The sequence below is a fragment of the Mus musculus genome, chromosome 4 (genome assembly GCF_000001635.26).
Source record: "Mus musculus strain C57BL/6J chromosome 4, GRCm38.p6 C57BL/6J".
Lineage (NCBI taxonomy): Eukaryota > Metazoa > Chordata > Mammalia > Rodentia > Muridae > Mus > Mus musculus.
This window is the reverse complement of record NC_000070.6, coordinates 76,137,169-76,165,091: the sequence shown is the minus strand read 5'-3', so window position 1 is coordinate 76,165,091 and position 27,923 is coordinate 76,137,169. Positions and strand designations below refer to the sequence as shown.

Genomic DNA, 27,923 nt, shown 5'->3' with positions numbered 1-27,923 from the left:
AACATGTCTAGGATGTTTTCATATTTAATCAACTCATGGCTAGTAATATTGTATGAATATATATTCTCAAAAAAATAATCATTTTGAAAGCTTCAGCACTGTTGTGCGAATTTGCCATTTAGTTTTAATTCACTATTTTTTAATAACATAAAAACTAAGACAAGAAGTTATCCCAGGTGAAGCTCACTGAATTTGAGTAATAAGATTATTTTCAGCTTTTACATGTTCTAATGAAAGCAGTCAGTGAAGACAGCAAGACTATAATGACACCACTTTCCGGTCAGACAAGAGGTATAGGTGACAGCATGGCATAGGTGACTTACTAGGTTCAAGGCTTCCTCCAAATTGCCATGAATGTGCTTTCAGTTCACCCTTCAGCAATGCCAATCTTATACAATTTAATATGCTATTCTGGGCTGTCTGTTAGAGTAGACCTGAAAAGATGTCCCTCTGGGAGATGCTAGGTGAGAAGCTGAGGTTAGAATGTGGCCTGTGGCCTGGCTCTGAGAAGCTGGGTAACCTACCACACATCCTAAAGGGAGGGAAGGAGGAGACACACTGCTTCTTCTGCTGCTCAGCACTGAATCAGGATTAGTACAAGAGCTCAGGTGATTGGCTCCTGTTTATTCTCCCTACAAGAGTAAAGGGAAACCCAAATAGAGAGATGGAAAGGAAAATAATCCACATTTGTGTAAGGAAATAGCCCATTGTGGATCCTCCTGGAGACTGAACACATAGCATTTAAAGTTGAAAACAATCCAACTTTACAGGACAGGAGCAGCCTGCTCCTTTTCTGTGTCTGATTTTTCTAATAGTCTTAAGAATTTAGAAACTACCGTTTCTAAATTGGTAAGAGACAAGTGCTCAGTTACTGCAGCAGATGTGCTAAAAGAATAATGAGTTATTAGAAGTTTTCTAGAATCTACATTTAATAAACTATAAAAGTGTCTTGTGAGCTTATGAGGGCAGCATAATATAAACAAAACTTTGTAGTCAATTAATCTTATTTATATGTATAAATGCAAGTAGATTTGTAAATATAATTATGCCTTTCAAAATGATCAAGTTTAATTTTATAAACACAAATTAATTTGGCTTTCTAAATAAGGTTAAAATGCAAATAAACCGTACTAGGTCCTGTTTTGTGTCTCATAACCTGTGATGTCTATTGAGTAGTAGATGTATTCTAAGTGCTTGTCTTGGCCCAGTGTTGACTGAAATTCTGTCCTTTTGGTGGTGATCCCAAGTGGCTTCCCAAGCCACTAAGGAAGCGTCAACATAACAATAGTATTGGGATGCCCAAGGACTGTCATCACAAAGCATGCCTTAATCTGGGTTAATTCCTCCAGACTAACTTCCTCCTCCACTTTCATTCCCCTCTAACCCTACACACAGAGACCCCTGACACTGCCCCTCTTTGTGCTAGCAACCCCTTCTTGGCCTTATTTTTGCTGTAGACTTTGTTGTTGTGAGACAACCAGTGTTTAATTCCTTTATTTAAAAGGAGCTATTAAAGGTGCGTGAATATATAGACAATGCAGGAAAACAAAGGACCGTTCAGTAGCCTGTGTGTTTGAAACAGTAGGCTGTTCAACCCTTTTGTTGTGAATTGTATATGGGTTTGTTTTTGCTTCCTATACAATTCCTTGCTAACCCACTCGCTATAATGTGACATTTTCCCAGCTTAGATCCTTTCAGTTTTTTTTACTTGTCAGGAGGTCAGATTCATTTTAAAAGCCAGAATAAGCATGGATAAACTCAGCCATAGTGAAGATGATCTCTAGTAAATTCTAGCCATCTCAGTTCCTGTCATAAAGGTAAACCCATTGCCTTTCCCCTTTCCATTCCAATCTGTCACTGTCTAATGTCATTATCCAATTTTCATTATCTCCTTGTGGAAAATTGATTGCATAAATAGGTGTTTAGGAAATGAGCTGAACTAGTTAATTTATAAAGAACTTCATACAGTACATTTCCTCCACCTAGCCCAAGATAAGTTAAAGCCAAGGAAATTGTTGCTTATCTTTTTGTCTTACCATGTAAATAAAGGCCTCTCCTTGAGCTGTTCTACAAGGTCACGGCAATTCTACCTAACTGGCTTTCCATCTGTTTAGAAGGCTTTTTGTCTTGATTTTTGGGTTCTGTAATTTCCTGTCTTGCACTAATATTTCTGTAAAAGAACACTTAACAAAACAGTTCCACAGTCTTTTAACAGTTGATTCAGCATCTTTATTACATACTATCTGTGAGTGATATGGTACACCATGCTACTAAAGTCATTCGCATTTGCTCAACTTGACAGCCATTCTGATGATCTTTTAAATTTACTATTCTTCAACTGGGAAGTTGTCATACTCTGGGACAGGTTTGATGGTCTATCATGGCTCCCTGCACATCTGTGCTCATGCATTAGGGCAGATGGTAGTTAGGTGATGGGAAATATTTTCACTTACATGCCTGGGGTTCAAGAACATATTTGCTCTGGCAATAGAAGCAATTTGGCCAGAACATGTCTTTGAGGCCTATTTTAGATGGTATCTTACATATGGTCATAAGAAAAGCCCTATCCAGTGACTTCTTGTAAGTTGTTCCCTTGCACCTCCCAGTTGTCCTAAAAAGGAGAAGTACTAATGAGAGTACTTTTGCCTGAAATCCTCACATTTTATTGATTCTTTGTTTTATAGCTCTTGGAGAGAAAAGTAGACTCCCAAACCCAGAAATACACGTTATGCTCTCAAAAACTCTCCACCCTTATCAATTCTAACATAGAAAAAGTTGGTGTTCTCTTTCTTCCATGTTTTGAAAGAAACACCAAAATTGTGCTTCAGCTTTTCCTGGGAAATAGGCCGTGTGTTTTCAAGATATTCTTCTTTCCCACTTTATATATAGAAATGGATTGATGGTGGGAGTTGCTGTTGCAGTGACTATTGGCTATCACCAGCCAGATACAATACAACTTGCCTTTCCCATTAGTGCATACCAGGCCATTAAAGTCTTCTTAAGTGAGGAGTGTAAGAGGAAGAACACTGCTCTTATTTGGGCCTTATCTATGATTTGAGTAAAATTATCTATATTTGTTAAATTAGTATTGCACATAATCTTGTCTTTGATCCTAACATATCACCCCCCTCCCATTTTTAGTTTAAACTTTTTCAGTGCTTGATTCTGAAGTGTATATATCAGTAAATGCCCTCATGTTTATACAAAGTAGAAAATCCACTGAAGTGTCAACCGAAGTCAACTTTTTGTAGATCTTCATTGTATTTGAAATGTTGAAATATTGCACGTATATATTTTAAGAAACGGTTACTAGCAACTTGCTGTAAAATTTTTCATTTTGGGTGAATGATTGGTCTCATTGTCTTTGATTAGGATGTATGAGATGTGAGTCTAGTTATAGTGATAGGTTTTGATCCTGCTTAGTAGGTGTTTCAAAGTTGTCAATGCTGGTCCTTGTTTGTCAAAAGAAGAAAAAGAAAACGAAAGAGGAAATAAAAATTAGGCTTATTTTATACTCTATTTCATATATAGCAGTAAAGGTGTTTTAATGAAAACAAAAAGAATTACAAAAAATAGGGTTGAAGTGCACAGTGGGTTTAGGTCATGAACACTTTCCTTTCGAACCCCACTCCTACAATGCAGAAAATTTCTTGTATGGCTCTGGGAATTAAACGAAAAAAATTAATCAAAACATACATCTGTTTTAAACCCCAGGTTCACAGAAGTTAAGATCACTTGATTCAGGTATTACAACACATTGGAAAGGTGCCATTCGCTATAATTTGCTCTACTGTGAATGAGAAAATAATCAAAGGAAAGAGACATCTGTCTTATACGTTTTTACAGTCATCTTTCATCACAGTAGCATCAAGTTCTGGGAAAATCATTCAATTGTAATTTCAAGACAGGCTTGGTGATTGCTCTTAGTGATTTTGAATAATTGCTATGTCAGCTACAGAATGTGCTCCCTGTAAGACACGCCCATGGGGAGAATATCCTTTATTATAGTTCCTTTAGTGTTTCATTATTTTCTTAGTCTAAATAGCTTGACACCAACAACAGTTATACTCTTAACCTTCCTTGGATCTTTTTTAAAAAGCCCCTGAATAGGCTCCATGGACCATGAGAACCAGTAGATACTTCAGGAAACAGGACCAATGTGTGACTTCTTTTCCTTTCCTGTATATTTAGCTATTGTTAAGTGATTTTATTTCCTTAGGCATGGTGCTATATTTATAGAATATGCACTTCATCACTGAACTCAAGGAAGGAACCTGAGGCATCCCTTCCCCCTGAGGGACCAGCAACATGTTAGTATATTATTGAATAGAGTTTATTTGGGACATGGGAAGGGGAGTTGAGAGGGTAGTAGAGACAGAGAAAGGGAGAGGGAGAAGGAGGAAGAGGAAAAGGATAGGTAGAGGCCAGCCATGAGCATGTGGAAAGAGAGGGGGCAAGAGAATGGGGATAGAGGGGAAGGGGCAAGAAGACAGAGTGAGAATAAGAAGGCAAGAGAGAGCGGAGGGGGCAAGCAGCCCCTTTTATGGTGAGTCAATCAGGCATACCTGGCTGTTGCCAGGTATCTGTGGGGAGGGGACTAGACAAAATGCTAACAGTATACACCAGAAGTGGTGTGGCTGTTTCATGTGCTTGTTCTGTTTTTGAGCTTTATTTTTATAATCTTCTTATTTTATATGCATGCGTGTGCTGCCTCTATGTATGTCTGTTCAGGCACCAATGTGAACTCAATGTTCAGAGAGGCCAGAATAAGATTTTGGATCCCAGAATTGGAATTACAGATGGTTTTTTAGTGACTTTGTGCTTAGAATTGAACCTAGGTCCTGTGGAAGAGGAACCAGTGATCATAACCACAGAGACATCCACCTTTCCAGCCCCACACTTTTCACTGTTTAGGAATTCCATGATAATTTCCATAATAGCTAAAATAGTTTACATTCAAAACGTGGCGGGATTCTTGACAGAAATTGTGTTGAACACTATGTGTATTTCTAGTCATGCGTCTCAGTGTGTAGGGGATACCTTGTTTCTCAATATGTCTAGTCAACTCATGTTTGTAGGACTTACAGTATTTGAGAAATAAGATGTGCATATGTGATGGGAAATATAGTGTGAGCCTCATAAATATGATATATTTACATATAATGGGGTTTTATTATGTAACACAGCCTGACCTGAAACTCTTGATTCCCCTGCCTCAGCTTCCAAACAGTCTCAGTGTATTTATTTAAAGAAATGCACACCAATGCCTGGATCAGAGTGTATTTTAAAAGGTATTCCTCACATAATTCAATAGAGTTACAATTCTAGCAGTAACAGTAATTTAAATATCAACTGTTTCTGTCACTTTTCACTAATTCACTTTAGAATATCACATGTGCAATGTTAGAAATCTAATATCCATGAAAAATGTCCATACTAATCTCAGTCCTGATGATTCATAATGCAATATAGGCATATAATTTTCAGTGCCTAAGTCACATGCAAGCCTACAGAACAAGAATTATGTTTTAAATGAACATTTGATTGTAAACACCAGATAGATGATAGATGATAGATAGATAGATAGATAGATAGATAGATAGGCAGACAATATTAGCAGGCACAGAGGATGGGCCCTTCACTATCAAATTCTTGGAGATAAATGAAAATTGGGCAGGCCTTTTGTTTGTTCCTTTTATCTTGTGATGAGCTCCTGTTGGGCTTTGCTTTTAGCATGGTTCATCTCAAGCTGGCAGTGCTCTTTGGGTTAGTATTATGCTCTCCTCCTGACTTTAATCTCCTCTTTGAAGCCTCACCTCAGGTTAGTGAGAATGAAGACCTGAGTGTAAATCCCCTAGATGAAAGTTTGGGGAATGGTTGCTTCTCTGTGTTAGTGCACAGCTTGAAGCAAGAGTTAACAATAGCATCTTTCTTTTTGAAAGATGAAAAAAAGTCTCAATATCCTAATATTAGAAGTTTTTGTCTAGCTGTCTTAACAGCCTTATTTTTAATGCTATCTATTTAATCTGTTTCACTTGGGACTTGCTTTTCCCACTTATTGTTTAACTCTATCTTCCCTTGGAGCATGCACTGTTTTTCTCAGATGCATTGCTTACAAAAAGTAAATATCCACACAAGTTTTTGTCTACTTTTAAAATATATAACTTAAAGAATAAAATTCATCTTATGATGGTTTTCATTATTTAACAAGGATGATCAGTGATATTATTCTATAGCTCATACTTACCTTGCGTTCTTTTCTTTTTACTTTTACTTTTGTTTTTTTTAAAGTCTTCTGCTTTGTATGAAATAAACATAGATATATATTGTCTTGGTAGAATTAAGTTATCTTAGTCAAAATATATCATAAACACATTTTAAATTATTTAATTTATTTCTCTTCCTCTCATTTTTCTTTCTGTTTTCCTTTTTATGATGTGATCTTGCAATATGTTCAGGATGGTCACTTCTGAATTCTGAAATAAGAATGAATCACAGTGCTTGTTTTAGCACTTCTGTTTTTGTCGCATTTGTTATTTCTTCTTCATCTTTTAGGTTTTTATCAATTATGTTTATTGTTTGAAACTCTTATATGTATGTAGTCTACTTACTCTTACCTTCTCTTATGTCCTTCCTACCTATTACCCCCTCTACTCCCTACAAGACCTTTTCCTACATGCTTGTATTTTTGTTGGTGACCCTGTAAGTTAAAACAGAGCTATCTGGGCTCCCCAGAGAGTGGACAACCAAAGACAATGACACCATGTCTCCTAGCACATATCAGTAGCCTGTTGGTTCACCATAGTGCAGAACCCTGTGATCTACCCCATCCATGTCGTTAGGCGATCCCACTCTGTAAGCTCAGCATGGGAAAAGCCTCTGCTGTGAGTTCAGCATTCAGCGGATATGTCATGCCCGGAAGATGGTGCTTTCATGCTCTTCTCCATATCTCTGGTTCTTGTATTCTTTCTGTTCCCTAGTCGGGGTGTTTCGGGGGTCTTAGGGGAAAATGGCCTTTAGTGCTGGGCCATCAGCACTGTCTTATTTACAGCAGCTTGAACAGCCCTTATTCTTGACCTTCTTTAAATTAGCATAGTGAAAAACAGATTTCCTCGGGAATTTTCACAAATTCTTAGTTTCAGGTGGTTGTTTCTCCCCATATCCTTCTTCCCCATCTCTAAGGCCTCCTACCCACCACGACCCCTTGTTTAAAGGTTCTCCTCCTTTCACAATAGTCCCTTTCTAGTTTCCCACACTCAAGTCCCTCCAAAATGTGTACAGATAAGAATTAGAAAGTAGGGCTGGTGAGATGGCTCAGTGGGTAAGAGCACCCGACTACTCTTCCAAAGGTCCAGAGTTCAAATCCCAGCAACCACATGGTGGCTCACAACCATCCGTAACGAGATCTGACTCCCTCTTCTGGAGTGTCTGAAGATGGCTGCAGCGTACTTACATATAATCAATAAATAAATCTTAAAAAAAAAAGTTTGAAAAAAAAAAGAATTAGAAAGTAGGTCCACATGTAAATAATGTGCAGTATTTTACTTCCAACCTTGACTTACTTCACTTAATATAATATTTAGCAGGTCCATGGAGTTTTCTATACGTTGTATAACCTCAGTTTTTTCTTCAGGGCTAAATTACATTCCATGGAGTATGTACCATGTTTTCATTATTTCCTCTATTGAAGGACATCGTGGCTATTTCTTTTTTTTTTTTTTTACTATCATTAATAGAACAACAATAGACATGCGTGTGCAAGTAAGAATCTTTGTGACAAGAGTGATACAGCTCTGTCATATGGTGATTCTAAGTTTTAGGTTATCGGGACACTAGAGAATCATTTCCACACTGGCTGCACCAGCTTTCACTTGCAGCAAAACTGAAGAAGCGTTCTGATCTCTTCATATCCTTAACAATACATATTAACTTTATTGTCTTTTTAATAATAACCATTCTAAATAAGGTAAGATAGATGCTTGAAGTAGCTTTAATTTATATATTCTACATGGTGAGAATTGATAAAAAACTCTCTTTAAGTAAGAATTGCTCATTTGTATTTTTTGTGAGAACTCCAGTTTAACCTATAATTTTTTTTGATGGAGGTAGATAATTTTTGAGTTCTTTACATTTTTTTGTATTAACTTCTTGTCTGAAGTATATCTGACAAAATCTTCCTTTTGTTCTATAGCCTGTCCATTCTCTCTGATTATAGTTTCTCTTCTGTGTAGAACCTTTAATTTTCATCTACTCCTTTGTGTTAATCCTTTGTGTGGCTTCCTGTGCCATGGGGTTATTTTCAAAATATCTATGTCTATGCCTATATCCTGAAGTTGTCTCTCTCTATTTTCTGCTAGCAGGTTCAACATTTGAGATTTTAAGTTAAGGTTTTTGTTACATTTTAAATTGATTTTTTTTCATGTAAGATGAGTGAACGAGATCTAATTTCTTTCTTTTTCAAGTTGATACCCAGTTTTGACTAACCATTTATTGAGTAGGCCTTTTCCTACCTTGTATTTATCACACCTTTGTCAAAAAAATAGCTTGTAAGTTTGATTCTGGGTCCTCTACTGAAGGACAGAACAGACTCCTGAAAGTTGTCCTCAGACCTCCACATAGGCACCACTATCATGCATGTATGTATGACATGTGTATATGTGTCTGTATGTATGAGAGCACACACATACACACACATAACACACAAAGACACACTTTTTAAAAGAAGAGAGTACAGCTAATTAAGGAACTATCAATCTGTACCATAAAATACAGATAAAATAATTAAAATATGTAAGATAATTAATGAATTATAAGAAGATGTCCATTTCCATCAACTTGAAAAACCCATGAGAATCATCACACAAGTCCATATCTGTAATCAATCCGTCACAATGGAACAATGTGAGATAATGCATACATGGGACAATAAAAAAAAGAGTTCATCATTTCAATGTAGTTCCCTGACAGATGACCTTGGATTTTGTGCAGTTGATCTGCACAGTGCTTTCCTTATGGAAACCAAGTGTAATAAAGTTTATGATGGCTGTCTCCCTACTAAATACCATCTTGTGGTTTATGAGAATGGCATTGTTCTGTTTGGAGTTGTCCTGTGTTCAATAGTTCATAAATGTTTCTGGAAAGAAACTGTACAGTTAATATTTACCTTTTATTGAATGATCCAGATCAAAGCAGCTCCTGTCATGCATTCAGGAGGGACTTGGCCATCTGGGTGACCCTGGACACCTTTAACACAATTGAGAATCAAATGATCCAAGCGAGTTACTATATAACCCATTAAGAGGAATGACCATACATATTAAGATAAATACCATCTATCCTTCCAGGAAATAGATGTTTTAAAGGAAGGAATTATTTCTGGGGCATGAAAGAAGTTAGATTAAACACTTCAGTTTTGCTTGTTTTAACCTATGAGTCACTAAACTTTCCCTGAGAACAGCAATAAATGTTTAAAAGTTGTGATTCTGTGTGCTGTAATATTCTTTTCTCTTTTTCCTAGTAGGCTGTATTATGGTAGCTTTGTCTTAGGGAACTTTCTCTAGACTACCACTCACCATGTCCTGGGAAAGCTGATTTGGCTTTTAAGGAGAGCTTATATATCAGTATATATACACTAGTACATATACTGTACATATATTCTATATATATATTAGTATATGAGTGCATACATATGCACATACAAACACACACACACACTCTGGTTTAAGTGCAAAATGAAATAAAGATCCAGGTGACATAGCCAAAGGAACAGTTCTATCAGGAAACAAACAGGCAGCCCTTGACTGTGTCCCGTAGGTTTTGCATGGACATCTAGGAAATGTGAAGTCTCATATTCTGGCATTGATGGTGTAAACTTGCCATCAGGAAAAACAAATGGGATATGGCTTCCTCTTGCTGTGTAAGCATGTTTTGCTATACTTCTGAGTTAAATCTTGAAAACCTATACAATTTGCCCATTTGATTATAATTTCCCCATGCATCCCGTCATGAAGTATTAACAATGCTATAGTGCCTATGACTTTATGTTTATTGTTTAATGCCATACACTTCAGTATTCCTGTGACTTTATGACTCTGGCTGAAATACAGGCCCTTCCTTTAGTGAATGTTCAGACATCATTTACTAAGCAGCCTCAGAGCATCATCACTAAGCATCTGAAGGAGCATCAGTCTTGCAGTAAACACAAGAACAATACTCTCATGCTGTGGGGAGAGCAGCAGGACATGTTAGCTTGCTTTGTTAGTAAATTCAAGACAGGAATAACTTGCTTCTCTTGTCAAGTTCCTGTCACTTTGTTAAGAATTAGAGATTGTATGTTTCCCAAATTTATAACAATATGTCAGTCTATTACAGCTAAATGAATATGAACAACTCCGAATTGTTTTTAATATGTAAAAAAAAAGAGGTTCCTTGGGTTGCTTTATCATCTTATCATTGGAAACTTGTATCTCTTTAATTGGTATGCCATATATTAAAATGTGACATCGTGAATTATTCATGAGGAAAATTTTAATGCTGTGTCTTTATAGGAGTACAACTCAAGCCATTCTCCTTTTTATACAAGAGGCCATTGACTGTCATGCTCTAATACTTCATGAATTTTTTTTCTCGGCTGCAAAGAAACTTTCCTGGCTCATTCAGTTGTCTTCAGAATACAGAGATTGAATTACTAGATTGATAAAGCTGTATGCAAATGTGTGGTTACCTCTAAGGCATTTTGGACAGATACCCAGAATTTCCTGGCAAGTCCTTAGTGGGTGTTCTGAACTCACATGTGTGAGGATAAAACATTCTTTTCTCCACCAAGGCAGAGTATTTAAGAACACACATGGCTTAATACAGCAGCCACTAATGCTGATTTCTGAGGGTGAAGATGGGCCCATATCCATGTGGTTAATACTTGTTTTAAGTAGAAAAAAAGAGCATCAAGACTGCATTTTTGTGTTATAATTTAGTAGATACCTGCATAGAAAATCAATATAGGGCTTTAATCGTGTCTTTCTCTAATATATGATTAGCTGTAACAGGGTTATTTTATAAGAAGTATTTTTCTAGTATATCCCGAGACTGTCTCCTGAATTCTCACTCTTCTCAACTTCAGTTTGAAAGATAATGTATTGGTAAGTCTTACTTTTTATAGGAATTTATCTATTTCCAGACCCAATGTGTTTTGTCTGTCATTGTTGTCATTGCAAAACTGTTAGGTATTAAAGTATCTACTCAGAACATAGAAGAAATATCTGCTCAGAAATAATTTTCATTTAGAACGTTGTTGAAGGTTTGCATTGTGCTATCCATAAGATTTAGGGGGAAAATCCATAATTTTCAAATTGTAGGAATCTCTCGTAATGTTTTTCAAACTGAATTTATCATATTACTGGGGAAATGTTAAATTAGGATTCCACTCTAGAAAAGGAACTACAGACAACTAATGAGTGCTGGGAAAGGGGAATCAGTTCATCACAGGGGTGAGCCCCTATCTGGACCTCTAGTCCACAGTGCTCAGCCTTTCAAACATACATATGAAAACCAAAGTGGACTAAGGCCAAATAAATATATGTGTTTTTATATATGTGTGCATATCCATCCATCCATCCATCCATCCATCCATCCATCCATCCATCCATGCATATATACATACATGTATATATACACATATATATGTGTATATACATAAATGATATGCATACATATGCACATGTACATACGTACACAAACTATATATGTGTGTGTATATATATAGACATATTCATAAATATCATATGTATGCACATTTGGAAAAATAATAAAGTAAAATAGATTGTCAGTTTGAAAGTGAGCAGATACAAGGAGGATTCTCGGGAGGATAGCTGGGCGAGCCTGGAGGGAGTAAAGGTCAGGAGTAAGAGATATAATTCTATTTCATTTAAAACATATTTTAAAAATTTACAAAAAGTATAAAGTAAAAAGGATACAGTACTACTTCACTTAATTTACCTGTATATGGTATAGGAAATTGAAACATTCCTAGTTGTCACAACCCACGCAGCTTTAACTGTTTCTAAATCTTCAGTTCAGAATTGTCAGATCAACCTTTCATTGATATTTCTGATTTGGATACTTTTGTAAAGACGACATATTTTCATTTAGCATTTTTCTGATAATTCCATAGAACCAGACTTGGGAATCTTTCTAAAGAGTTATGTTGGAATGGCATTATGTTTTCTTAGCACACAGCTTTGATTTATCCAACTCCTGATATTGCTAAATTTGCTTTCCTGACCAAGTTTGTTTCTATGAGCTTTCTCCATTGTAAAACTACTAACACTTTCTTTATACTTAATACATTTGGTTTGGAAATATTTTGAGGCTATATTAATACAGCTACTCATTTTGTTCAGCATGTTAAAAATTGATCAGATCAAATACTTTATTGACAATCAGATTGACCCACATTTAGCCCCTTCATGCTGTTATCAGTGTAGTCTTGCCATATCTTGATCATTTATTGTGTATTTTCTTGTTCAAGAAGATGACTCTATGAGTTGTTTCCTTCGTTGTTCCAGCGATGACTGAGACTGAATCTGCCATCCCCAAGATACTCAGTTTCCATTCACTAGAGGATAGCAGATATAACCATTACTATTCTTTATTGCTCTTCCTTACCTCTTGGTTCACAAAACTGAAAAACTTGTTTGATTTGTTACAATGATTTCCTTAATGTGTATAGGCACACTCATTTACAGTTGCATTAATTTCTACATCTATTTGTATATATTCAAAACTGTACCCTAATGCTTCAGTTCCTACCCAAAACTTTATGCTTCACTCTGACTTTCTTTTTATTTTTTTAAATATTTTATTATTACGTATTTTCCTCAATTAAATTTAGAATGCTATCCCAAAAGTCCCCCATACCCTCCCCCCCACTTCCCTACCCACCCATTCCCATATTTTGGCCCTGGCATTCCCCTGTAATGGGGCATATAAAGTTTGCATGACCAATGGGCCTCTCTTTCCAGTGATGGCCGACTAGGCCATCTTTTGATACATATGCAGCTAGAGTCAAGAGCTCTGGGGTACTGGTTAGTTCATATTGGTGTTGCACCTACAGGGTTGCAGATCTCTTTAGCTCCTTGGATACTTTCTCTAGCTCCTCCATTGGGGGCCCTGTGCTCCATCCAATAGCTGACTGTGAGCATCTACTTATGTGTTTGCTAGGCCCCGGCCTAGTCTCAGAAGAGACAGCTATATCAGGGTCCTTTCAGCAAAATCTTGCTAGTATATGCAATGGTGTCGTCGTTTTGAGGCTAATTATGGGATGGATCTTTGGATATGGCAGTCTCTAGATGGTCCATCCTTTTGTCTCAGCTCCAAACTTTGTCTCTGTAACTCCTTCCATGGGTGATTGTTTCCAATTCTAAGAAGGGGCAAAGTGTCCACACTTTGGTCTTCGTTCTTCTTCAGTTGACTTTCTTTTTAATAAATCATCTGAGGACTAAAAAAATGTTTGTTGCTTGTCTATAGTAAAATATTGTTAACAGGACAAATGGCTTCCTCAGCTTTGTTTTAAGTTTGTTAAGAATAAACTAGTTCATAATGGAGACTGAAGTCAAAAGTGCCATGCGTTTTGGTGACCATTTCTGTCTTTTTGGCTCTCTTCAACAAAGTAAAATCAAACAGAAAACAATCAAAAAACTGAATTATAGCTCTTCTTCTCTAAAAATAATCAAATTAATGATTTATAATATGAGCTTCATCTGGAATTGATTAAATAAAGCATATATTAGAATGTAGACTTTTGTTATTTCCATGAGATTCTCATACTCTAGAAAGAACAGCAAGCATCACTATAGTTTCTGTTTGTATCAATGACTAATTAAGTATTGTTAATAATATTAGGTAGTAAGGTTGGTTTTTTTTTTTTGTTTTTTTGTTTTTTTTTTTTGTTTTTTTTTTTTTTTTGGTTTTATGTGACAGAATTTCTCTGTGTAGCCCTGGCTGTCTTGGAACTCACTCTGTAGACCAGGCTGGCCTTGAACTCAGAAGTCTGCCTGCCTCTGCCTCCCATGCTGGGATTAAAGGCATGTACCACCATGCCTAGCTTGCTTGCTTGCTTTCTTTCTTTCTTTCTTTCTTTCTTTCTTTCTTTCTTTCTTTCTTTCTTTCTTTCTTTCCTTCCTTCCTTCCTTCCTTCCTTCCTTCCTTCCTTCCTTCCTTCCTTCCTTCTTTCTTTCTTTCTTTCTTTCTTTCTTTCTTTCTTTCTTTGTCTCACTTTAAATGACAAAAGAATAATTGTTGTCTAAAGCCAAGTAGTAATACTGGTACAAGTTACTGACTTGTTGCCATGTAAAATTGCATTCACAACATTTAGACAATAACTCAATCTAACTGGGATGGGTGTTCTGCTATGAAAAATATCTCATAAAATGGAACTTTCCCCTGGAATACTATGAGATCAGCTATTGCTATGCTAAATTATAGTAGCACCTACTATTGAAGCTTCTAACAACTTATCAATACCTACTTTTCTACTATTGTTTACATTTATCAAGAGTGTGTGTGTGTGTGTGTGTGTGTGTGTGTGTGTGTAAATACAGTTACACACACACCATGGTACATGTGAAGAGCAGAGAACAATGCCCAGACGTCTTCTCATTCTACAGGGTAGTTCTCAGCATTTGAACTTAGTTCATGTGTCTTGGTGACAAGCAGCTTAACCTGCTGAGCCATCTCTTGAGCTCAGATTTTTCATTCACATGCGGCATAGTCATAGGGAAAAAAATTACTAACTGTTCACAACACAGTAAGAGTCCTTAAAAGAAAAGAGGACTTTTAAATAATTTTTCATTGCATCTCTGTCATAGTTAGTCTTAAGGCCAGATGTTTGGTATGTTTGTTAAAAAATCAATTTGAAATATTAATAAGTAGGAAGTTTTCCTCTGATTCTTACGGTGTTTTCCCCCCTGAGGGAGTCTAGCCTTACAGTTAGGAGCTGCTTTATTTGTAAATTTTTCTTAATTTCATTCATTAAGCATCATTTTGATAACGACTCAGCACTTCAGCTTTATTCGGAAACCTATTTTGCTTTTATTTTGTTGCTTGAAGAATTGCTGGTTTTTGAGCCATACGGTCATGATGTCACAACACACAGATTCCCTGCTGTCTTGTGGAAGAGTGAAAAGCCAAGCCTTGTCCACATAGGTTTGCTTAAGAAAAGTATAATGAATGATTCATCTCCCGTCTTCCAGGACTGTGTTCTAGAAATAAAACGGTCCCTGTTTGTAGCCTGATACTATCGTTTATCTTGAAAAATAATTGCTTGAAGTACATTGATGTTTACCAAAGTTGCAAACATCTCTCCCCTTTCTATTCCATGAAACTGTGACAGTTTCTTCAGACAGATACAACTAGTCATGGCTAGAGATCCCTTAAGACTTAAGGTAACAGCATGAATGTGTTTTGGCTTCTCACATGTGGCTGGATATGTAAACTGTTTACAAAGAAACTAATTTTGCTGTCTGGTTACAACAAACATGAAACCATTTACTGTCCTCAACAGAATTCAAAGATACAGACACAGTGAATTTGGGATCCTAGGCAGTGTATTCAATGTTTCTCATGTGTGTTTCATAGTTTTCCATGACTCATGTATCTTTTCCTTTACCTCTACCTAAAACCCAATGGTAACTTAATAAGTACTCAATTGGTACACGTCTAAGAAAGGATGTTTGAAGTATAGGAATTTGACAAATCACTATCACATGCTATGTGAGGGTAATGTCTAATATTTTCTTCTTAAAACATAAAAGATGCCCAAGCATTGTGTTTTCCAGTGTGCTTATATTGAGCAGGCCCTGGGTAAGAGGCCATAACTATTCATGATGCATATTTATTTTAGGACAAGCACTTAGCATACAGGAAGCACAATAAAGTTGAAATCAAATGAAAATGCAATCACTCTAAAACCTAAAGACTTGAACATTTGCAGTTTGTTTGACTTGTAAGTTCATTATGAAGGCTGATTTATGTCCATAGATAATGGGCGTTCAGACACTGCCACTGTCACGATTTTGCTGCCCACAGAGGCTCGGGCACTTGTTTTAGATTTGCAGAGCATCACAGTACTTAGTAGGGGGCAGAAATGTCTCATTAGTTCAGTATACCATTCTTGCTCATTTCAGTGTGGCATGAATTGAGTTTCTAGGACTGAATAGAAAGGAAGAACTCTGTTAGCCTTTGTTGATATAGTACAAGTATATTCTTTAATATATTTGATTTTGAATAATCATGTGTTTTCAGAATTGGAAAGTTATCTGAGAATAAAACTAATAATATCTATGATTCTAAGAAATCCCTTCGTTGGGTCATAGGGATATAGCTGACTTACTGAATTCCACAAGGTTAATGGAAGAAACAACACCCATATACATGCCTCTAATCGTCATTCATTTACACCATGGCACACACTCTTTAAAAACAGGTAAATATAAAAACTATCATTTTACTTTAAAAAGTTACTGTTGGATATATGTAGCTCAACGGTTACACTACTGCATAGCATGCATCAGGCCCTAGGTTGATTTCCTAGTACCACAATAATTACATAACAAAGAATGGAAGAATTAACAAATGAACAAACAAAACCCATCTATACAGAGCTCTTCATATGACCTATTCCTATGTAATATTTAATTTCATTTTTTTATAATAAAAACAGAAGCCTCATGCTATTAAGAAGAAAGGAGTTTTGACCAGTCAGTGGTAGCACACACCTTTGATTCCATCAGTTGGGAAGCAGAGGTGGGTGAATTCTGAGTGTCTACCCTGGTCTACAAAGCAAGTTCCAGGATAACCAGAGCTACACAGAGAAAACCTGCCTTGAAAAACATAAACAAACAAACAAAATAAAAAAGGCGGAGGGAGGGGGAGAAAGTAATTTCGTTTTGATATATTTTAGTCATCTGTAATGTGATATCCAAGACTTTTAAGTCTGTCTGAAATCTACCTGTTCAGATCTGGGAGAAGAGCATGGGCTCTGTAGAGGTTTGAAGAGAGAGCTGCTCTCTAAACATACCTGACTCTTGTTATTCCAGGTCCCTGATTTGTGTGCCTTGTTTCCTGTCTCTCAGTTGATGGAGGCCAGTCGCACATAGCAAATCTTTGGGTCCTATGCTTTACTCTACACTGTGTTGTTACTGGAGCTTGGGTACTGCTAATGTTAGTTGATACAAAGCACTGATGTCAGGCAGCGTGAGCACGTCTCTTCTATTCTCTCATTCTGTCCCCCTTCCTGTGGACTGGAGACTTAACGTTCTCTCAGTTTGTTATTGTTTTGGACAATAATTTAATCACACAATAGAGAGATTATCTGAGTGACTATATTCCCAGTGCCTGGCTCAGTTTGGCACAAGAAAGATTATCCATTATATACCTCTAAAATGAATGGTACCCTTTCCTGAGCACCCGGGAGATGTAATAATTAAAATTTTCTTTTGCTTCAGTATGTTCATGTGACTTCAATAAATATGTTATTTTATCATTTTCATTGACCTTCTTAACACCATTGTCTATTTAACATCTCTAAGAGACTCTTTAGGTCTTCTCATGTATAAAAATTTAACAACTTATATGCTGGATAGAGTAGCAAATGTTTCTCCATCAGTTAGGGTCTCTTTGGTGCACACCTCTCTCCAATATTCTCAACAATATTCGTGGAACATTCATATATACATGCAAGCTTTTAGTACTTTTGTTTAAGAAAGCACTATATTATCAAAATTACCAACGTAACTTTTCTTCATTTTCCCTTCTTCCTCTTTCTCTCCTTTCTCTCCTTTCTCCCTCACTCCCTTCAGTCCCTCTTTCCTCACTTTTATCTTAAGCAATGAAATCACAGGTGTGGTCACAACACCTGGCACCTTGTATTGTTTATAACAAAATCTTCAACAGCTGTGTTGTTCCACCTTTCTAAGTCAGAAGATTCACTTCAGTTCTCTGTAAGGTGCTCATATACTCCTAAAGCCATATGATACCCATCTGTGTCCCTTTCAGTTAACCTGGATTCAGTGTTTGCCTCACATACATGTGGTTTATGCACTTATTTTTAACTGGTAATGAGTTTGAACACCAGAAACTGTATACTTCTCTACATGGGATAGCAATAAATCTGGATGCACATTCTGCTCTTTGCTCTGAGGAAGCACCATGTTCATATGTTTTGTCATGTGACTCTAGTTTTTATTTTTAGAAGCCAACAAAAATTTACGCAGGGAAGTCTTGTATGAAAAGATGCTGAGGTTTAATTGCTGCTTTTTCCGCAGCCACTGTGATGAGTGAAAGAATCACTTGCACAGCAGACATGTCTGCTCATCAGAATTGTCTTCAGACTTAAATAAATCAGGTAGGAAACAGGCATGAAGAGCCACTCTGTGAGCCTGCAAGTCCATCCCTGCTCAGTATAAGAACAGGGAATGTAATAGAGCATGCTTCACAGACCAAAGAAGCCAAAAACAGTCACAAATCTACTCAAGAATGGATAACAATTTAAAGGAGGGACAGGTGGCAAGCCTTTTAGGAAAATGGAAATGCTTTCTAAATAAATGCTGATATGGTTGATACAATATCCTAAACATGCCAGTTTATTGTATGTATTTACAGGAGAATTATAAGGGAAAGAACACAAAGTCCCCATACCCTCCCCCCTTCCATGAGTTCATGTATTTAATAATTGCAGTAAGAGGGCAGATTTTTCAAGAAAAAAAGCTGTTCAACCCTCTCTAGATATGATGCTTTTACTTTATTGTAACATCAGTCATCTCAGTCAGTCTTTTATTGCTGTGATAGAACCCCATAACCAGAGCAAGTTAAAAAAGAAAACATTCATTGGCCTGGTGGTACTGGAGAGTGAGAGCAGAGCTGAGGCATGGCAGCATGAACAGTTGAGTTTACATCTAGAACCCCAAGTACAAGGCTGAAACCTTAAAACACAGCCCATTGTAAGACACCTCCTCCAACACACCCAAACCACCTCATCATTCCCAAAGGGCTCCACCTATTGGGGACCAAACATAGGAGCTGTTGGGGGACCATTCTCATTCAAAACACTATACTACTCTTGGTAAGTTTTTTGCTTTTGTTTTTTGGGTTTTGGTTTGGTTTGGTTTTGGTGGAGGACGTTTTTGTTGTTGTTGTTTCTTTAATGAACTATGACTGTTTGGGACAAATATCTTGATGGTACTTGTGAGGAAGCATACCAGTAATTCAAGGACATGACCATGTTGGTGACATACCTGATAAATTGGCTTTCTTTCTTTCTTTCTTTCTTTCTTTCTTTCTTTCTTTCTTTCTTTTTTTTCTTTCTTTCTTTCTTTCTTCCTTTCTTTCTTTTTGCTTGTTTGTTTGATTTTTTCAAGGACCATGGCAAACAGTCCTTCAATAACAACTTTATTAAATTAGTAAAATGCCTAAAATACACTTTGCAAAACCTCTAACAATATTAGGCAATAAGAATTCCTCAAGGCCACCTCTGGCCATTGCCGATGGTTTAGATTTCTGTGATTTCCTTTCAAATAGGAAAGGTTCAATGCTTGTGGAATTGAAGTGGAAGTACAAATCCTCCTGAAGTCATTCACAGATGAACAATGAAAGCAGGTTAACCCAGAAAATTATACAATAGCTCTTACTTTATCACTCTTAGATATGCAAACTTAACTCCCTTTAAAACAGTGATATTCTTTTAGTCACTGGTACCTTTCAAGTCCTGCTTATGCCAAATTTAGGAGCAATGGTAAATTAATTCTGCAAAATGCTGACATTCACATTTCTATTTCTTTAGTGTAACTGAAACTTTCCTATCAGCATATTTCATTAAGACATGAACACAGTCAGAGTATGTGCTGTATTTCCATGCCTCCTGCAACTGTCATCCCAAACTGTGTATGTGTGTACGCGTGCATGCACGTGAGCATTCTTGATTCATTGAGCACAAGTGTGTATTCATCTGCCCTTTAATGGCCTCTCAAATCGGCAGACCAAATGGTTTCCTGAAGGTCAAGTCTGATTTAAATTGTTGATGAATTAGAAGATAATTCTGCATGATTGAATATTAATACAGCACAGTGATAAGTAAGGCAGTTTAAACCTTAATGAGCACATTAATGAATAGGACAAAATGTTTTCCTTTTCACCTCGTGTAAAAGTTTAAAAGTGCTAACATAGATGGTTTTTTAATATTTGATGGCTGCCTTTGGCTAAGAGTGTTTACTTGGTTAAGGTGTTAATGGTACTGATTTGACGCTCAAGTTTCTACTGACTTGATAAACTGTCAAAACATGTTATCAAATGGCCAAGGTAGTTTTATATAAATTACTAATAAATATAGAGGATAAAAAAAGCAATTAACATCGTCTAAACTATGCCCAATGAGATAAGCATTCAATTAGAAATTTCATTATTCCTACCGTCTATTTTATGTTGAATACTGAATTTTATTGCCAAATACCTGACAGTCAAGTTGGAAGCAAGCCTCATCTGTCAACTTGTAACAGCTCTGGCTGTTTGAATCTGTTACATTGTGATGTTTCTCATGAAAATTTAATGAAGATAGTAGATTCAAAGGGGTTCTGTGCAAGGAAGAGAGCTGGATAGAATTTAATTACCCTTATAAGGACTAAGAAAGAAACTCTCTTTACAAACCTTTGTAGATTAATATGCAAGAAAGGTATTTGTTGGCATATACTTGTGTGCATGAAAAAGGATGCTCTAGAGTGTTCTTCTTGAGCCAAAAGTGAAAGAAAGTAGATTCAAATATACTTATCTGCTTGAGAGGCAAAGGCTCATGCTTCAAGTTACCTTCAAGATGAAGGCTCATTTCCCATAGATGGCTATTAAACCAGATTCCCTGGGGAAGCGCCTTTAGTAACTGCCTGGTGCACGGATGACCCTAACTATTGGCCTGGCTCTTTAGAGAGATACATATGTGAAAGGGAGTTGATCCGCAAAACAACATAGAAACATCTGCAGTCAAATAGTAGATATACCCAGTGGGAAGATACAGTGTCCTGTAGAATGTAGACCACTGAGAAATCCCAAGATAGGTGTTTACAGTTATTAACCTAACTTGGTTGCCAGAAAATGAAAAACAAAACAAAACAAAACAAAACACAAACTAAGTTTAAGATTTGTTTTCAGAGATTTCATTTCTAAATGATGAAGGCAATCTATTGCACTTTTAAACAGAAAAAGGCAATTACTTTTAAAATTTGAAGCAGTTTTTGGTCAATAGCTGAGAAGTAAGATGTTTAATAATATATAGCAGTTCAGAATTATTGATCTCTCTGCTTTATTTGTTTATTTGTTTGTTTCCTCAAATAACATTAGAACTATGCCACACATATAAATGTATTGGCAAAACCTATGAAGACAGAAAGCATACCTCGATAAAATTCAGTTGAAATAGATTTTAAATTAGCACAACCCCATTCTCAAGGTACTTCCTATTTCAGTTTTAATTTTTAATTTTCCTTTTGAGATTTGAAAAATCATTCTGAAAGTTCTAACCACTGTACCTGACACTTGTCTACTATAGACCTTTATTTGGCTGAGGATGGATAGGAATATCTGATATGACTTTATCTTACAACTTAATTATATTTCATTAAAAATGAACTGTTATTATCTTTTTGTTAGTTTGTTTCACTTATACATCCATTCACATCTTCACATGCCTGGTTTGACAAGAAATAGACTATCCTAACTTCAGGTGTCAAACCTGAATGGACACAGCTTGGATACACAAAGTCTGTGTTTCGAATTATTAGTCCATCAGCTTTCTCTTGCAATAGGCTGGGATTATTCACCCAAACTTCCCATGTTCTGGTACCATTTGACATTCTTTCAGGAATCTGAACAGTCTTGAATTATTCTAGTTACCTCTTTCCAGAAAATCTCAGGTTTGGAACTCACTGGCATGTAAAAACCTAATTCTTGTCATGTCAGGTGATCAGGATGTAAATAAGACATGTAGGAACTCATGTTGCACAGGAATATATGGTATATTTACTTGCTTGGTGCTGTGGTAGCTTTGGTGAAGAAAAGATGAGATGTGTTTCAAGGAGTTTGGAAAAGCTTTTGGAATAAGTTGACTTCAAGTGTGCAGCTTCCTTCGTATAAGCAACGGAGCTGAGTTAGCAAAGAGCTGGGGCACGGAAGTATAGGAGATTGAATTACACCAAGGCTATAGAGAAAATACAGAAAAGACACATAGGGCCAACAGACTATATGGGAAAGCCATCAGAGCGCAGATTGTGCAGCAGGAATTGGATTGTTGCCTGTTTACAAGTTTCAGATCAAGTAGACCCCTGGGTCAATGGCGATGGTGGGAGCTGAGAAGAAGCCACGTGTATTGCACATGATTTATCGATGTGTTCTTTGCACTTGTATTTATGCTTGCACGTCAGTTTACAATTGGCTCTTTCAGTGTTCATGAGGAAATATTTATTAAATTAATACAAAGGTTGATTGGAAGACAAATGGTAGACATTTGTATTCGAAATGCATTAACCATCAAGCTAAAACTCCAGTAGGGCTAATTTGGAAATCAGTCTTTTATTCTGGATGAACATGCTGTTAAGGTAGTTTATTGCCAGGAGTTTGGTAATGGAGACAGGGGTGGGGGTGGGGGATAGTCTACCAATGTCTAGATCAATGTCTAGAGCAGTTTCAATATGGGGTATGGATAACTTAAAGTCCATTGGAGATACAAAATATAGGTATCATATTTTTTTTAATTACTAACCTTTTGGAAAATATCCTCTTATTGTACAAAAAAAAATGCATGCTTTTGTGTTAGTAATCAGGAGTTGCCTTTCTTTGTTCTTTGGTAAAAAAGTGCACTCAATTTTCTAATTAATTGAAGTTCCTTATGAAGAAGTAATCCCAGTTGAATCATGTGCTTCTTTGAAAAAAAATCATGTAGTTATACTCATTGCTTAAGTATCTGAGAGGGCTTAGTGCCGGAACAAACCCACACACCCACACCCACCAACACACACACACACACATGCACCCACACCCACCAACACACACACAAGCACACACACACCCACACCCACACACCCACCAACACACACACACACACACGCACACACCCACCCACACACACACATGCACACACACACACACACACATGCACACACACTCACCAACACACACACACACATATGCACACACACCCACGAACACACACACGTGCACACACACAATCTGTGGAAGCTCAAGTTCCTTATATAAAATGGTTTAGCATACAATCAACCTTATAATTATCCTAAGCTTTAATTAATCTCCAGATTATTTGTAATAGAGTTCAGTATAAATGGTATGGGTAAATGACTACTCTTCTTTTTTTTTCCTGAAGAATATATTTATTTATTTATTTATTTATTTATTATTTTTAATTAGGTATTTTCTTCATTTACATTTCCAATGCTACCCCAAATGTCCCCCAAACCCTCCCACTCACTCCCCACCACTCCCACTTTTTGGCCCTGGTGTTCCCCTGTACTGGGGCATATAAAGTTTGCAAGACCAATGGGCCTCTCTTTCCACTGATGGCCAACTAGGTCATCTTCTGATACATATGCAGATAGAGACATGAGCTCCGGGGAGTACTGGGTAGTTCATATTGTTGTTCCACCTATAGGGTTGCAGACCCCTTTAGCTCTTCTTTATTGTTTAGAGATTGGCAGAAAAAAATGGATTTAACAGTCTTCAAATTAATTAATATTTTAATGGGTGAATGCAAAACCAGTGGCTACACTCGTCATGTATGTGTGGCTTTATTTGAAAGGTATAAGATGTACATCCCCTTGGAGTAGAGATAGCTTGATATGTGTATGAACCAACGTGCTTGCTTCGTTGCTGCTTAATGTCCTTACATTCTGCTGGGTCCTGTAGCTTGCTAGTGTTACCACCTAGACTTAAATTTTTGACTTCCTAAAGAAAAACAAAATTCCTCTTCCTTTTTGCTAGCTGTCAAACTTTTCTTCCTAAAAATCCATTGAAGGCACTTCCCCCTTGGTAGCTGCTTATCCAGGCAGACACTGGTGTGGCCATTCCCGGCCCCCCTGTGCTCCTGCAGTACTCCTATGTCCCGTCATCATAGTCTGCCACATGATGAACTATTTGTTAGTGCACTGCCTTCACACATAGATTGTGTGCAGCACTGGTTGGGAGGAGCCATGCGACTGTGTCCTAATCTAATAGCCCAACAGTGCATGGTTAATGTTTAGTTCTCCACAAAGGTTGAATAAATAAAGGAACAGATTTATGAAAGATAATGAGTTTGTACCGTTATCCTTGTTGAATTCATTGTGTAATCTTTTGTCTTGCAGAGGATCAGATTCCTAGAGGGTTCCCTACGATTGATATGGGCCCGCAGTTGAAGGTGGTGGAACGGACCCGCACCGCCACCATGCTGTGTGCAGCCAGCGGTAATCCGGATCCAGAAATCACTTGGTTTAAAGATTTCTTACCTGTTGACACAAGCAACAACAATGGTCGTATTAAGCAGTTACGATCAGGTAGGGTCTTGTCACTGTTTCTACTAACTCCTAGACAATTAAAAAAAATACCCTTCTCTTTCTTTATTCTTTAATTTTAATTTATTTTTTTTATTTTTTAGGTATTGATTTATCTTCCTCTTCTCTTTCTCTGTTATTTAATATGTTGTCCATGTTTGTGAGGCCATGGCCTCATCCAGAACCTGTCTTCCCTTGGTGTGTTTTGCGGCTTCTGTTTAATCCACATTGCTCACTGCTGTGACTGCATTCTTAATAATTTTTAATTTACTGCTTTTTCTGCGGTATTTGATGGATCCATTTTCTCTTCTTTCTTCTTTCTTCGTTTTCTTTTGAAACAAATTTATTTCAACATTGAATTTCATTCCAAACTTGCAAAGCGCTCCAGTGGCTATTTCCATATGAAAATGTTCATATTAAACCTGAAAATAATTCAGTTGTACTCAAGTGTATTTTCTGCTTTCTTTTCTACATTTAAACTCATCCAGGTAGTAATTGTCAGTGAGTTTGGGCACATCTGCTTTCTTTTCACTAATACACAATACACAGAAACGTGGATTCCTGAGTGACCAGATGTATTTTTTTAAACTCCTTTTCGAAGTACCAATGAAAGTGAGGGATTTGATTAACTCCATTTCTGTGTCATTGTTAGTGAGCTTGGCCCACACAGTAGCTGTGGCAATATATGTGCCCATGCTCGAGGGCTTTGACCCCTCCAGTGACTGGATCTACAGAAGTCTGCTTTGGTGTAGACTCCAGCTTTGGCCGTTTTCTTTCTCTTTACTCCAACTCCGTGTCCCGTTCTCATCCCAGGTTATTCCTTTGCTCTCTATAGATTAAAATAGAAAACATTCTAAATTTCTTAGAGCCTGTCCCTAGGCAATTTCACAGAAATGTATACTAATAATCTCTGTGCTGTGACTTTGGTAATAATATTGATAGAAAATTCTAAGTTGTGAACTGCCTGTCTTCCCAGAATTCTCAGCTTTTGCCCTGTCCTGTGATGGTAAAGCGTCTTGTTAACTGGCTCTTTTGCTTGTTGTCAGCAGAACTGTGTAGATTAGCATTCTGTTGTTGTAAATAAATAATTATTCACATGTAACATAGATGATTTAGTATAATAAAGCTTTAACTCTGAAAAATTTGTACCAAATTATGAGGAATATAATAATATTTTTATGCTGTCTTTCTTCTCTCCGTATTTAAATCTCCAGAATCTATTGGTAAGTGCTTAGTTCTGAAGCGCACTTCACCCCCACTAATTTCCATATTCAGAATATGATTATTATTAATAATAATAAAATGCATGGCATGCATTTTACTAACTGTCAGTGTAGGCACCAGATCTCTGTAGTGGCGCACACATGCATAGCTCCACAGAGCTGTTTATCTTAAGAACACTGTATGAAGAAATAAAATAGTACACAAGATAATCACACAATTGTAGCATAATGACTAGCGTAAGATTCCAATCCTGACTGTTTGTTTCTAGCTAGTTTGTAGTATTTCCTCAAATAGTATATATACATATATATATATATATATATATATATATATATATACTTAAATAGCTTAGTTAATATTTTCCTAAACTATGTCATTAAAAGTGCTGTATATTTCTTTTTTTTAAGGATACAAAAATTAAAAGCTATACTTCTAACCCTATGTGACCCCAGATGTAAGAACTCAGTTGCTTCTCTGAAAAAGGCAATTCTGCCTATTATGACCTTTGCCCTCTGTGGTTTAATGCACTACCTTGCTTTTATGATCTAATGAAATGATCTAATATAATTCCTGTTTACCAGTATAGTAATTCAAGTTTCTTTTAAGACCTTATTTAATCTGTAAATCTAATCGAATTCTTCTCCCCAGCCCTAGCCCCCTTCTTCTCGTACTAATGCTTCTTCTTTCTAATCTTATTTGCATTCATATTATCCACCCAGGTGGTACACCAATAAGAGGTAAGAATGCTGACCTAACGTTCACAGAATGATCTTGCTCATTCTCCCTGTCCTATCACCTCTCTCATCTCTGTCCTGTTTTCAGATCCATTCCCATAATGTCCATCAACCTGATTTCTTTGCCTTCGTTTGGTTATGATTCGTGACTCTCACATTGTGGACTTTCCTTTTCCTTTTTCTCTTTGTTTTGTTCATTTCTTTATTTATGAAAACGATTATTTAAGTTGTGATATGCTTCAAAGAAAGCATATCGAGGTCTTTAGACCACAGACCAGTCACAGCTTACCATCTGTCCCTCTTTTTATTTTTTTTCCTTTTCTTCTTCCTTTTTCTTTTTTCTCTTATTTTTTTCCTTTTTTTCTTCTTCTTTTACCTTTTTTTTGTCCAACTGGAGAAAAAAAAAGATCATTTTTTTCTTCCTTAGCTGTTCTTGTTCTGGACCAAAGCCAGGGCGGTCTGGAGAACAGTGGCAGACATGCAGAAGACAGCCTGGACCGTCTGCTTTTTGTCTTTATCTTTCAAAAGGATTTTGCTTTTGTTCTTCAATTCTTTTTTCTCTTACTGTCTTAAAAGTCAAAGAATGACTCCCCCTTCCACCTGACTCTCCTTCAGTCTGACAGCAGCGCTTTTTTCTCTACTTCTTTTTTTCTTGGATGCTCGTCTCTGGATTTTTGGATCTTCTGTCCTTCAGCCGTGGAAACAGGTTCTCTGTACTCTTGGTGGTATGTGGTATTGCTGGTTTTTCATACTTTGACTCCGTGTGCGTTTCTTTTGTAATTCTTCTTTTGTATTTTTCTTGGGGTTTTGTGACACCACACTGCTAATCCCACAGTGGATTTTGATGGGTGTCTTAGGGGATCTATCCAGAGGTCCTCGAGCAGTGATTGGTTGGCTCTTCCTGGCTGGCCTGGGCCTTACTTTTGAACTTTTTAAAACTCCTCTAATGCGAACGCTCTTTGCATTTCAGCAAATGTCAGAAATGATTGTAAGTTGTGGCAAACTGTCTTTCTTTTCTTAAAAAACAAAAAACAAACAAACAAAAAAAAACAAAAAAAAATAAAAGTCTGCATGTCTTAAGGGAGTTTTATTTCTTTAAGTGATATTTTCATAACTGATAATGACTAATTTTAATTTTTTTTCGCTTCGTGCAGCCTTTTTGTGCTCGCTGCCTATTTTTGGCTTTCTTCCGCAGAAGACTTTCTTGAAAACTCAGTCTGGTTTTTTTGAGCGTGCCTATCTTTTGCGCCACTTTTGTTGCCAAAATGAAACAAAACAAAACCAAATATTAATCCTTTGTTTTATTTAAAAGCCATACTTCCTTGAAGCAGTCTCACCCATCTTCATTTTATTAGTCTAGGAGCTAAGAGTGCTAATTATGACTAGAAGT

General features: G+C 36.7%; 1 protein-coding gene across 51 annotated transcripts in view; it reads left to right on the top strand.

Annotated features, from left to right (window-relative positions):
• The window catches only part of Ptprd (protein tyrosine phosphatase, receptor type, D), a 2,270,506-nt gene that overhangs the window by 2,046,651 nt on the left and 195,932 nt on the right, over nucleotides 1-27,923 (top strand). For 33 of the 51 annotated variants that reach the window (NR_160919.1, XR_003954893.1, XM_017320046.2 and 30 more), the window contains 3 exons: nucleotides 24,390-24,578; nucleotides 25,790-25,798; nucleotides 26,519-26,536. Coding sequence is in view for 49 of the 51 variants with exons in the window: in XM_017320046.2 (XP_017175535.1) it covers nucleotides 24,390-24,578; nucleotides 25,790-25,798; nucleotides 26,519-26,536 (216 nt within the window). In the remaining 2 variants the exon portion in view is untranslated. The remainder of the gene's footprint in view (nucleotides 1-24,389; nucleotides 24,579-25,789; nucleotides 25,799-26,518; nucleotides 26,537-27,923) is intronic. The other 18 variants (NM_001352630.1, NM_001352628.1, NM_001352629.1 and 15 more) reach the window with 3 other exon arrangements.